A 13,517-nucleotide genomic window follows, 5' to 3' on the forward strand; every position below is an offset into this window, starting at 1 on the left:
CCCCTTGGGATTCCCAGAGATCCTCTCTACCATGGCATAAAACCAAGCCTACACAAGTTCAGTGAGATCAGCCAGCACCTGAACTGCTGACTATAGTAAAAATATCAACACTCTTCCAAGGGAGATGACAGAATCTAGGGTCCCTACATTTCACACACAATGTCTGGTGTACAATCAAAAACTACCAGACATGCAAGGAAGCCAAATAATGTGACCTGAAGTCAATAAAAATCAACCTTTATAGAGGATTGTATTTAGCAGACAAAGACTTCAAAGCAGTTATTATAAATACGTTCAAAGAATAAAAGGAAAACATGGTCTCAATAAATGAAGATGGGGAATCTCTACAGAGAAGTGACATCTAAAGAAGAACCAAATGGGAATTCTAGAACTGAAAGTACAATAACCAAAATTTTAAAACAAAAATACAAATAAACTGGAATTTAAAAATAACATCCCAGCAGATGCAGAGATGACAGAAAAATAGTCAGTGAATCTGAAGGCAGATCAGAGAACAAAGAGAAAAAAGATTGAAGAAAAATGAACAGAATCTGAGGGACCTATGGGTCAATATAAAATTGTAGAATGTAAGAGCCAGAAGAGAGAAACTGTTTGATCAAAGTTGCAGAAGTTATAAACAGGAGAGCCAAAACTGCCAGCCAGCTCTCATTCCCATACCATCCATTACCTAACATAACAAATCCACAACAAAAGTTTGAGCGTATCCCGAAAGCATATGCCTAAAAGGGCTACCATAGTTGAAAATGAAAAAAAGGTCAAGGGGATTCCCTGGTGGCACAGTGGCTAAGGATCCACCTGCCAATGCAGGGGACATGGGTTCGAGCCCCGGTCCGGGAAGATCCCACATGTCGCGGAGCAGCTAAGCCCACGCATCACAACTACTGAGCCTGCACTCTAGAGCCCACGAAGCACAACTACTGAAGCCCGCACGCCTAGAGCCCGTGCTCCGCAACAAGAGAAGCCACCGCAACAAGAAGCCTGCACACCGCAATAAAGAGTAGCCCCCGCTCGCCACAACTAGAGAAAGCCCGCAAGCAGCAACGAAGACCCAACACAGCCAAAAATAAATAAATAAAAATAAATTTAAAAAGAAAAGAAAAGAAAAGAAAAAAAGGTCAAATAACCAAAACAAAAGCAATATTCCTCAACACCGGTCGGGAGTCACTATCACTAGTGTGAAGAAGCTGGACAACACTGTACAAATTTTCAAATTTCAATTTTGAAGTACAACAAATTACATTAACAAAGATAATTTTTAAGTTACTAGTAAAAAGACTGACAGGGAAGCTGTAGGAAAGCACATGTGAATACTTATCTCAAAATGAAAAGCTCATACCTCAAAATTTAAAGCTTTATGAAATATAATATAAAATAAAATATAAAGCTCATACCTCAAAATTTTCACTAACTTCTTGCATCATTTTTAACTTTGTTTCATCAGCTGTAAATGGCAAAACAAACCATCAGATAATTGAAATTACGTTAAGGATGTTCCTAAAATTACTGGATTTAATAATTTAAGAGAAGCAATCAGATCTTATCAGTTTGACTGTCATGGTCTAAAAGCAGGCACATAACTAGTTCCCTACAACCAGTCACACTCACTCGTACTCCCAAACATACATGTGCATGCACAGACAAGGACACACATACACACACACACACACACGCGCGCACCCACACGCGTGCCTCTTTGGGGCTCCAGCCAGTAATGCTCATCACTTTGCTTCTCCACGAGGTAGAGAAAGGGGAAATTAAGATAACAGTTAATGTGACTACGTATCTCCATGGGCACATCATTTGAACTGAGATGAAGGAGTCACATCAACACATTTCTTCATGACGAAAAGCATCAACTCACGTGTATTTACATCCGTGAGAGCTGCCACAAACTGAAGGTATTTTTTCATCAGAGTGGTTTGGTCAACCACCGTGGCCCCTTGTGTTGCAACAAACGCCATTTTTCTTTTGAGCTAGTTTGTTTCTCAAGAGAAAAGTATTATAACCATGAGTTTGCCCAGCCTACAAAAAGAAGCATATGATTAGCCAACTTACTGAGGGCACAGGCTCATGATCACTAGGAAAATCGTACCTAAATGCCTGTGTTAATCTAAATAGTTTTCCATTAATTCAGAAGACAACACTACTCCCTCTGCTTTTTTGAAAATAAAAGTTACTTAAGTCCATTCTATTAATTTCTAAACGTGATTTTTACACACAGATGCTTTTCTTTCCTATGGTATGTCCATCTTTCCCTAGGCTAGGGGCCAGCAAACTCTCTGTAAAGAGCCAGAGAGTAAATATTTCAGGCTCTGTGGTCTGTCCCAACTCCTGAGCTCTGCTGGAGGCACAAAATAGCCACAGACAACTTGTAAGCGAACGACCATGGCTGTAATCCATAAATCTTTATTTACAGACACTGAAATTTGAATTTCATTTGAGTTGTATCATGAAACATTATTCCTCTTTTGATTTTTTTTTCCCCCAACCGTTAAACAAATGTAAAAACCATTCTTAGTTTTCGTGCTGTATAAAAACAGCCACCAGGCTGGATTTGGTTTGCTGACTGTAGTTGGACCACCTGTGCATTAGGTGATGGGTTCTCAAACTTCACTGCGCACTAAAATCATCAGGTGCCAAAGGTGGACCCCCAAGCACCACCCAGAGACCTCGGTTCAGGGAGGCGTCCAGGAAGCTGTCAATTTTGCTTGCATCTGACATACAATAGGCTAAATGCTTCAAAAAGCACCTCAGTGAGTTGGAAACAGGTGTGGATGACCACACTTTGCGAACTGCAGCTCCAGGCTGACCAACAGGAGACTTGGTTTCTATTTTAAGAGCCCTCTTAAGAGAACCTAGTGAAATTGCTCTTACCCATCCTCCCCGCGAATGTAACAGTCACGTTTCACTCTACATTAAGGAGCAGTTTCATGACTTGATTTTCTTCTTTCTTCAACAAACACACCATTAACTCTTCCGCAGGCCTTTCAACGGCCCTGCCTACCAGATACGCTCCCTTGCAGCTCACACTCCTGCCCCAAGCGATGGGGACACCCTGACGCCACAGATCCTCTTCCGCCCGCCCTCTCGAGACACCAAAAGCAGAGAGGGTGCCTGCCGCTGTTCCCGCGCAGCCCACCGGCTCCAGGGGCAGGAAGTCACTAACGAAACCAACCGGAGGGATTCTGTCAGCCCCGCTGGATGACCCGACTTCTGCTTCCTCTTCACCTCCCATCCCCGAGACCCAAGACTCAGGGTCACGGCCTCTCCCTACCTAAGAAACTTCGGGTGGGTCGTGCCTAAACTTTTTAAAGGCTTGGATCCACTTCTTCACCGAAGGCGTCAACCCCCCATTTTCCGAAACCCCGAGAGGCCAGGCTTCGTTCTCCCCTGGCCCGGGGGGCTGGGGGCCCCGAGGGAAGACGTCCCATCCCGCCTCCAAGCTGGAGAGCAGCTCCAAGACCCCAGAGACCAAGGGCCCGGGCCTGGCTTCGGTCCCGCCCCCGCGTCCCGGCCCCGGTTGTAGGGGACGGAGCCGGTGCCCCGCCCGCTCCCGGCAAACGGCGCCGCCGCGCCGCCCCGCGCCGCCCCGCCCCGCCCCGCCCCGCCGCGCCGCGCCAGGCCTGAGGCGGCGCCGCCGGGCCAGAGGGGGCGCTGTCGAGGCCGCTACCTTCGCTCTGCGCGCCAGGCCAGGCGAGCCAGGTGCTTGCGTGGAGGCCGAGAGGGGCCAGGGCGACAGGAGGCGCCTCCGGGGAGACGGGGCCCCAACCCCACGCTCTATCTCCCCGGCCTCAAACAGCCCTCGGCTTCCCTCCTTTTGTCACCCTCTCCGGACACCCAGCGCCCGCCTCCTGGGCCGGGCTACGGCGGGCGCCGAGGGCCAATTCCCGCGCCGCTAGCCTTCCGCCTCCCGGCGCTCCCCGGCCAGCCCAGGCAGCAGCGGCGGCGGTTTGAGGGCCGCCGCCGGCCCCCGCCACCCGGACTGGGCCCCGATGGGGGGCGGAGGGACCCCGGGGCGCTCGGAGCCTCTCTCCGTCGCTATGCGCTTCTCTCCATCGCTCCGCGGACCCAGGCGCCGCAGAGGCCTCCCCACGCCCGGGCCCCGCCGCACCCGTTGGGGCTGCCGCGCGCGCCTCCCGGGGCCGTTCCGCCGCCGTCCCGCCGCCGTCCCGCCGCCGTCCCGCGCCTGCCCACACTTACCCCGACATCGGCAGCCGGCTTCCTGCAGCCCCGGCCCGCGACCCCACCTAAGCCCTCGCAGCCGCCGCCGCTGTCGCGCCGCAGCACGCAGTCCCGCCCCCGCTTAAAGCGGCCGCGCCCGCCGCCGGAGGAACAGGCCCCGGCGCACCGCCTCCAAGTGGGTGCGGCCTGGGCGGGCGGCGGGAGCGGGGAGAGGCGTCACGCCCGGGTGGGCCTGCCTGGCCCTTTAAACCTCTGTCCACGTGGGCGGGGCCGCAGGCCGGGAGGGAGGCGCAGGCAGTGACAAGCGTCCTTGGTTCGGCTCTTTCTGCCCTTAATATCCTCGTAGAAGCCAGGAGGCTGGGGAGGGACACTTGGGGGCTGCTGCGGGGCGGTGTGCACCCGCGGGGCTTTCTTAGCAGACGGCGGACGGGCCCGGGAAGAGGCCACCCCTGAACTGAACGTGGCATGCTGGGAGGGGTTTTCTCCCCAGCTTGAGCCCTGGGGTCCTTCTGAGCCCGGGGAGGGGGAGGAGGTAAGGAGGGTCTTTGGGAAGGCGAAGGCTGCAGACAGACGGAGACCCTGTAAGCAAACGAGAGCCCAGGTGTTCTGCCTGGAAGAGACCGGCCTGATCATTTGTTGCAGCTGCATCACCCCGAGGCTAGACCGCAGTGGACCGCTTTTCAGCTCCTACGCGACGGGGCAGATGCCTTGGGTCAGAGCAATGATGAGAGGGAGGGGAAAGTGGGGCCCGGATGCCCAAATGAGGTGATGGCTGAACCAAGAGGCCCTGGAAGAGAAAAGTACTGTCAGGCCTCACCTGCAGACCCCATCTATGAGACTGGTTGAATGACGAGCTGTTCCTGGAAACACGTGGTGATAGTGGCAAATGGCCAGAGCATGAAAGTGATAACCTGACCTACCTCCAGCCCCTCCAGGACCTGGCTCCACCTCCTGCCCCTTCCTGACAGTACTTCCCCCCTGCTCCCCCCGCACCGCCCCTCGCCACCCCATCATCACTAACTCACCAGAATCTTCGTGTTCCCTTCTCAGACAGATATATTTCACACCTGGTAATAAATAGAGCTTGCAATTCCTACAAGATACGTTCAGAGACATGCTCCTTGCCTTTGTTTAATGTTGCCACTCAAGAACAAGCCTCAGCTGAAGCGCTGAGATTGTAAGTGGATATATTTAGTGCCAGTTATTTCTGCCCCAGGAGAAATATAGTGGGTCAGAACACTCCTTCCCCCATGGAAGAAGTTGCCCACCTGCAAGCAAAATCCTCTTTGCTCCTACCACCGCCAACCCCAAAATTTAAGAGGTCCAAAATTGGGTAAAGTTGAAAAATCTAAGGGCTGGAACCAATGTGCCATCCAAGGTTATTTAATATTGTTGCCGGGGCGGGGGGCGGGGGGCGGGGGGGGGGGGGTCGAGAATAAAAAGCAGCAGTACACAAATCCTTTGATAAGTTTCCATTTAATTGCATGTGATAAAGACCTACAGTTGGGGGAGGGGCGGGGAGGTTAACACTGGTGAAATTCATATGCTTTCCCATGGCCTTAGCTTCCCCTACGAAAGTACCCATCACGCTGCTATGATTTTTGCCTGTTTTCTTGTCTGTCTCCTGAATTAGAGGTTGGGGACAGTGTCAACTTCATCTCTATCAGATAAATGAGATCATGCCCCTCCTCTGCTTAAAACCCTCCAAAGACTTTTCAACTTATCCTCAATCCCTGGGCCTGTGCACCTCCCAACCTCATTCTTCATGTTCCAGCCACAATGGCCTTGCTGTGCCTCCTGCCCACCTAGGACCTTTGTAGCTAATTCTCCTGTCTGGAATGTTCTTCCCTGAGAGGCACAAAGCTGGCTCCTTGTCATTCTTGATGAGCTCAAATGTCACCTCCTCAGAGAGGCCTTTTTAAGGCCCAATATAAGAAAACCATTGCCTGCCGCCGCCCCCCCCCCCCAACTAGCTCTCATAATACTGGAATTTTCCTTAGAACCTGAAATTATATTTACTCATTTATCATCTTTTTTCCTCCTAGACAGAAAGCTCCTTTTCTTTTTTTTTTTTTTAATATTTATTTATTTGGCTGTGCCGGGTCTCAGTTGCAGCACGCGGGATCTTCGTTGCCGCATGCGGGATCTTTAGTTGCATCATGCAGGATCTAGTTCCCTGACCAGGAATTGAACCCAGGCCCCCTGCATTGGGAATGCAGAGTCTTAACCACTGGACCACGAGGGCAGTCCCTCTGTCTTTCTTTACCAATGTATTCCTGTTGCCCATTGGGTGTTGTCTTAGTCTGCTCAAGCTGCCATTATAAAGTACCACAGACTGGGTGGCTTACCCAACAGGAATTTATTTCTCATAGTTCTGGAGACTGGGAAGTTCAAGATCAAGGTGCCACCAAGGTAGGTTTCATTCTGAGGCCTCTTCTCTTGGCTTATAGGTGGCATCATCTCACTATGTGCTCACATGACCCCTTTGTGCTCTCTCAAGAGAGAGATCTCTGGTGTCTGTTCCTCTTCTTATAAGGACACGAGTCCTATTGGATTAGGGCCCCACCCTTATGACCTCATTTAGCCTTAATTACCCCTTTAGAGGTGCTGTCTCCAAATACAGTCACTTTGGGGGTTATGCCTTAACATATGGATTTCTCAAGGGACACAATTCGGCCCATAAACAAATGTATAAATTTGTACCCTGTTTGGAATAATACTGTATGAACCTATAGGATAGGAACAGCTGGAACACTAAAAAAAAAATACAGGGAGCCCCAAAATATTCACTCTGGTGGGCACGAGCAGTCTGCACAAGTGGTCTCTGCATGGAGTGGTTCAGGGCATGAGGCCTCAGTCTGACCTTCTGAGAGCCACCAAGAGGCCATCCTCCCTCCGCTGTCCCCTGGTGTGCTGGAGTCCCTGCTTACCTTTGCCTCACCTGTTGGGCTTCTTGGAGGCTGGCCCTAAGGGCTCCACCCCTATGAAGAACCTTCCCCCGCGATGAATTAACAAGTCTTCCCTCGGTCTCTTGTGGGTTTCAACAGGGTGACTGGGTGTCCTGTGGTCGAAAAATTCCAGGAGAAAATCTGGTAAAGCTGAGATCTAGGCCTGGAGCCATGGTAAATTCAACAAAGGGATCACGCTAAACTCCCTTTTGCCTACTTCAAACTACCATAGAATTTAACCCCCAAAGCCTCTCCAGAGCTGATCGGGGGTGATTGTTATCAGCTCAGTGGCCCCCACTTCCCACAGTTACATTTCCAATGCAAGATAATGAGGATTTGTGGTAGGAATATTAACACTAGGGCTGCTGCCCTTCTGTTACCAAAGGGAAATCAATTATACCATTTTGCTAGGGCCAACAGACCGACTAACCTGCTTTAGAAAGATTTTCAGTGACAAGAATTTACATCAAGACAGGTGCTGTGAGAGCCCAGAAGAAGGAAGGTTTCTGGGGGAGGTAATACCTGTGGGGAATTAGACAAAGAAGGGTCACATCAACATCAGCTTCAGGGTGGCCTTGCAGGTGGCTTCTGTGACACAGATGTGACCATCTATGGCTACTGTATAGTTATTCAATGTAATAATGTTACACATGAAAAAAATGTAATAAATGTTATTCTATTTATGCATTTAGTACATTACAAAAACCACTAACAACCAGACTTTTGAATAATGTGAAATAGTCAAATATTTGAAACTCAATTTATAATCTTAATCTACTATTTTCTTCTCAAGCACAATTTTCTTCTCAGTTCCTGATGGACAAGTGAAACTCTCCCAAGCCCTTAAGCAATTCTAATGATGACAGCCAACACTGATTGAGTACTTACTATGTCCAAGCACTGTTCTATGTGTCACATCATTTCATCCTTACCACGGTCTCATGGGGCATTATTATTATTTTAAAGAAAAGTGAACTGAGGCACCAGGAGAGTTATGTGACTTTCTCAAGGTCACACAACTCTCAGAATCCAAAGTCTCCTGGTTCCTAGCCCTGGTATGTGTCCCCACAATGGTGACTGATGCCACCAGGGAGTGGCCAGCACTTTTAACTTTCCTAAGGGGACTCACTCAAATCTGTTCCCCCCTCCATCACAGTGAGATGGCAATGGGGCCAGTGGGGCCCGTTCTCAGGGGACCCCACAGCTGTCCCAGAAGTTCCTTCACTCCCATGCAGCCCGTCCTGCAATTGTGGTCCCATCAGTGCCGGCCAGGCGAGAGGAGCCATCCAACACCCCCTCTGGGTGGGCTCCCTTGCCAAGGATAAAGTAGAGGCAGAGCTGGGACCAGGATCCAGGCTGCCGGTGTCCAGTCTTTAACGTCAGCTAGGCCGGCCACCTTCTAGGAGAAAAGACACGCTCTGTTCCGTTATGGCAGATGGAAGCGCCTGCTGAGGGCAGGGAGTGTCCAAGGAGCAGCCTGGTCACTCCTTATCTTGGTTGTCTGAGTGTCCCAAGGCCCTCAGTGACAGCGTTGTCGCTGTGGGCCCAGGTATGAGCACAAGCCCCATTTTACAGCAGGTGCAGAGAGGGTAAACTGAGGAATGGCATCAGTCCCAGCGCCTGCACCTGGGCACCTGCACCCAAGCCCTTCTCTCCGAAGGGACACGAGACGTTCCTAGGCCCACTGCCCAGCGCCTTGCACACAGTAGGTGCTACACTTTTCTTGAATGAAGAGCCGCATCTCCAAGCCGTGTGCATCATGAGGGGAGAAGCCACCTGGAGAAAGAGCCCAAAGGGGCCTGCTCTGGGCTTCACAGCGGTGCGCGCTCCTCTAGGGACGCTGAGTCAGAGCCGGCGGGCGCGGGCACAGACGCAGGGAGGGGAGGGGGCGCAGACTGGAGGAACGGGGACAGGGGAGGGGAAGGGAGGGGTCGAGGGGAGAGGAGGGGCGCGGCGAGGGGAGGGAGGGGGAGCAGATCGGAGAAGCGGAGACCGGGGAGGAGAGGGGAGGATCGTGGGGAGAGGCGGCGTGCGGCGGAGTGAGGGAGGGTGCGGGGAGGGGGCGCGGTGCGGCTGACGTGGGTCGGGGTCGGCGCGGCGGGCTGTGGCCGGCGGCGGCGCGCAGAGACACGGAGACCCGAGGCGAGGACGAGCCGGCGCCGCGCCCGCACCTCCCCGCACAGCCCGTGCCGCGCGCCCCACGAGCTGCAGCCGCCGCAGCCGAATCGAGCCGCGTCCCCTCTGCGCTCCAGCCGCTCCCAGCGCCGCCATGGCCCCGGCCCTCTGGCCGCGCCTCGGCTGCATCCTCTGGCTGGCCTGCCTCCTGCCCTTGGCCCCGGCTAGGGTGGCTGCAGGTAAGGCGCTGCGCGAGCCGGCCGCTCGCCCTCCCCGAGCCGCAGCGCGCCCGGGGTCTCGGGGCGGTCCCGGGCGGGCGGCGTCGCCGGGAGCCGGGGCTGCGGAGGTGGCGCCGCGCGCCCTGCGCGCACCTCCCTCTTCCCCGGAGGCCACGAGCTGCGGAGGGGAGCACGGCCTGCCGGGCGCCGCGCAGCCCTCTCCTCTGTCCCTTCTCCCCTCTCCCCTGAAGTCACTGGCACTTGAGGGGGCTCCCCGCGCCCTCGTTCCCGCTGCCACCTCCAGATCGGCCTTGCCCTAGGGACCGCGCGGTGGCCGGCGCATCCATCCCGATGTTTGGAAACCTCGCAGCCGCTGGAGGTGGGGGAGGACGCTGAGGGGAGTCTGGGAATGCTCGGGGTCGGTCGTCTCGCCACAGCCCCCAGGGAGCGCGGCCAGGTTGCCCGCGGAGCAGCGTTTTTGCCTTAAAATGTGGCCTTATCCAGAGAGGCTTTCTACCCTGCTTGTGTTGACTTAGGGGAGTAAGCGATTTTAGCGCCCAAGAGGCCGATCTGCCATTTCCTCTCGGGGAATGAATTCCAAAATGGACCCGGAGCTGGTTCCGCTGGGTCCTACCCGGTGTCCCCCGGGTCGTGCTTCTAACATCCCCACCTCCTCGCCGCCCGCAGGCCAACGCCCACTTTTCTGCCCCATTTTGGCGACAAAAAAGCACCCAGGGTGGAGAGTTTTAAGGGGACAGTTGGGACGTGGGCAGCTATTGGGTGGGTGTTAAATATTATCCAATATTTTCATTACCCCCCCTCCACCTTAAAAGAATGGTAGACAGAAGAAGAGATCTAACGCAAACTTGTGAAATAAAAGCCACAAGGTAAAATAAAAAACCTGCATGTTAAGGATGAATTAAGGGAATTTTGTGGGAATTGGCTTGGTCAGGAGCATCTGCTTGCCCCTGGAAATGGGGTCTCCTGTCCATTAGGTTTACATGTGTCCAGAAATTATCAACGCGGCCTAAATTGCCAAAAAAAAAAAGGTGGGGAGGGTTAGTTCTTTGGAAGTCATGTGTGGTTCCCAGCCTGGCCTATTGCACCCATGATACAGTCCAAATAGCTGGGAATGGGGTTGGGGAAAACCCACAGGAGGAAAAGAGAGATTCAGAAGCCCTTTCCACCTTTCCCGGGTCTGGGTCAGCCTGCACGACATGCCTCCTACACCAGGGGTTGAAGTCAGAAGTCCGTGTCCTGGACCGTTCATTAATTCCAGGTTGTGTTGTCCAGACTTCAGAGGTACCTTGGGAAGTGTTTTGGGCTGTGTACATGTGCGGTGAGAAAAGGCTGATGTAGCCCTTTTCTAGACTGTTCTGGGGCCCTACAGGCTGTGTGGTCAGGGAGAATGTGCATGCTCCAGGTGGAAGCCCTGGGAGTTCTTCCACGGGTCAAGCTTTGTGGCTGCTGTCACTTCACTTTTTGCTTTCGCCCTTTCAGCTCTGGGTCACTGGGGCACCTGTGTGGTCACTGGGGCACCTGTGGCACCCGTAAGCCCCTGACTGGGCTGTTCTGTACTCCAAGGCCATGTCATCTGGGCTCCCAAACTTGGAAAGATGGATTTGCATGGGTAGGTAACCAAACCTGGGCTTGGTTCCTTCAGCCACAGGTGGCAAAGCCTTCCCGGTCCTTTTCAGCCTGGATGTTCTGGACGCTTTCTAGGCCCTGAGGACGAGGGACAGCATCAGCCGGGGGCTGTGAAATACCTGCTTTTTAAAAACAAGCCTGAGAAAAGTGCCCTTGGAGCCTCTGGCGTGTGGACAGGTCGGGATGGGGGGGCGCTCCCAGGAGCTGGGCCAGTGTCTGCTGCAATGTTGGCTGTAGCCACAGGTCCTCCCCACCCCCACCCCATCCCGCCTCCTGGCTGAGCTGGCTGCGCTCCTGATTCTGTTCCCCTGGCAACGGATCTGCGTCGTGCTGACATGCGCCTGTCTTGCTGCAGACGCTGGATGGCCATTAGCATGCAGCTGAATGTCCCTGCCACCTGCCAGCCTCACTCCGGCCCACGCTTCTCTCCTGGGGGGTGTGGGCAGGAGCAAGAGGGGGAAGGGAGGAGATGGCCTCTCCTCTAAGCACCTCTTTCTGCAGCAGCCTGGCCAAATGCTGCCTCCCAGCCAGAGGGACTCATCCCAGGGCAATGCAGATTGCTGTGTGGTCCCAGGCAGTAGCATTAGTCCCTGGGGACCTCTGGGGACTCGGGTCCTTCAATGTAAAATACACACTGTGTTTTCTTGGAGAAACTTCTGTGTCTGGAATTCTCTCTTTCGGATTAAGGTGCTGCAGGTCCCTTTTGCAATGCTAGCCCAAATGACTTTATAATCCAAAATATGGCCCCAAGGAAAGGGATTCAGAACAGGGAATGTGTAACGTGGGTGAACGGAAAGGCTGGAGCCAGAGTCCCCAGTGGGGGCGGGCAACATCGCTGCAAGGCAAATGGGGTGCAGCTGAGGACACACTCGCTCACCTCCCGGTTTTGCTGAGTCCAGCAGGTCTCTCGTGAGCCCCCGAAGAGCAGGGAGCACATCCTGTACTTCTGGGTCCCCCCAGCAGCTGTGGGTTGGGGCTCAGTCCATAGCACTTGGGTGAAGAGTTTCCTGGGGCATTGCCATGTGGCCTGGTCCCTCTGCCACACTCTTCTCTCCAGGTGCCCCTCCACAGCACAGTGTTGAACCCCTACTATGTGCTAAGCACCTGGCTAGGCTTGGGGGAGATGGGGATGACCCCTGCCCTGCCCTCAAGGAGCTTGCAGTGCAGTGGGGGAGATGAGAAAACCTTTATCCCAACCCAGGGTTGTGACAACTGTGTGCATAGGCTGTTGGGAGAGTGCCGAGGAGGCGGGGTGGGGGGGGTGTTAGGGAGGGCTTCCTGGAAGAGGTTATATCCACAGACAGATAGGTGAAGAGGAGCAGTGGGGACAGTGTGTGCAAAGGCCCTGAGGCTAGGAAGGACAGAGCATGTTGGGGGGAACTGCAGGTGTTAAAGGGTTAAAGCTACAGCATGGATGTGCTAAGATGTGAATGTGGTCTCCCTCCACCCCAAGGCTGGCCCATGGTCAGATTAACCGTGCAGGAAGCTGCCTGTTGGGGTGGCTGAAAGTAGGGCAGGACTGGAGGCCAAGGGTCACATTCAGGATGTATCGGTAATCCATCCGGATGGGGCTGAATGCTACCTTAAGCAATGCTGGTAGTAATGGAGAGGGAGAATTAGAGTGGCAGAGGCCCGGGGATTGATTCTTGGGACAGCTGGTCCTCTGACCCGACAGAGAATGATAGGTGAAGAGAATGGTAGGTTTGGGAGGGGAGAAATCCAGGGGGTCTAGAGCACCACTGGCCAACAGAATTTTAGATGATGAAGGAAATGATCTATATCGGTGCTATCCGGGAGAGCTATGGCTATTGAGCACTTGAAATGTGGCTCTAGTGCAATGGAGGGACTGGAATTTTAGTATTATACATTCAAGTGATTAACTATGATTAATTTAAATTTAATTGCATGTGGTTAGTAGCCACTGTATTATTGCTCAGTAGAAATGAAGTCTGTGTTACTGGGTTCCATCAGCATTTAGGAGGTACTGGAAGCCAAGGGAGGGGGTGTGTATTGCCGGGAAGTGGGGTGGGAGGGAGTAAAATGAGCAGAGGGGGGCTTGTGGGCCCTCCTCCCTTCCTTCTGCATCACCTCTCCTGCCCAGGTGTGCACTGTTAGACATTCTCTAACCTCAGGCCCTTCAGAAGTCTCACCTGGAAAAGAAAATTACAAATCACAGGAAAATAGTTACCAAGACGTGCAGTAGTGCTATTGACAAGAGTGAAGGGTTCTGGGAATTAAGATATACCTGCTTGAGGGATTATCATGCAAATACTGAAGTTCACATTAGTGCCACTGCAGACATCCTTTTGATGTGTTGTCAGGTAGAAATAAAGTAATTCAAAATTGTGTGCAGAGGCTGATTCTGACTGAATTTAAAACTTCCGTG

General features: G+C 53.2%; 1 protein-coding gene and 1 non-coding gene across 8 annotated transcripts in view; both read right to left on the reverse strand.

The window, feature by feature from the left end:
* Positions 1-4,334, reverse strand: part of TRRAP (transformation/transcription domain associated protein) — a 111,355-nt gene extending 107,021 nt beyond the window's left edge. For 5 of the 7 annotated variants that reach the window (XM_068525247.1, XM_068525250.1, XM_068525248.1 and 2 more), the window contains exons 1-3: positions 4,222-4,334; positions 1,883-2,043; positions 1,413-1,462 (exon numbers count right to left, since the gene is read on the reverse strand). In XM_068525247.1, coding sequence (XP_068381348.1) covers positions 1,413-1,462; positions 1,883-1,982 — 150 coding nt within the window. In that variant the 5' untranslated portion in view covers positions 1,983-2,043; positions 4,222-4,334. Of the gene's footprint in view, positions 1-1,412; positions 1,463-1,882; positions 2,044-2,895; positions 3,183-3,691; positions 3,831-4,221 lie in introns of those variants that run through there. The other 2 variants (XM_068525245.1, XM_068525246.1) reach the window with 2 other exon arrangements.
* Positions 1,545-1,754, reverse strand: LOC137750803 (small nucleolar RNA ZL1). Its single transcript, XR_011070586.1, has one exon. It is a non-coding gene; the product is annotated as a small nucleolar RNA ZL1 (small nucleolar RNA).
* Positions 4,335-13,517: the final 9,183 nt, after the last annotated feature.

Source organism: Eschrichtius robustus, chromosome 16 (genome assembly GCF_028021215.1).
Source record: "Eschrichtius robustus isolate mEscRob2 chromosome 16, mEscRob2.pri, whole genome shotgun sequence".
NCBI lineage: Eukaryota > Metazoa > Chordata > Mammalia > Artiodactyla > Eschrichtiidae > Eschrichtius > Eschrichtius robustus.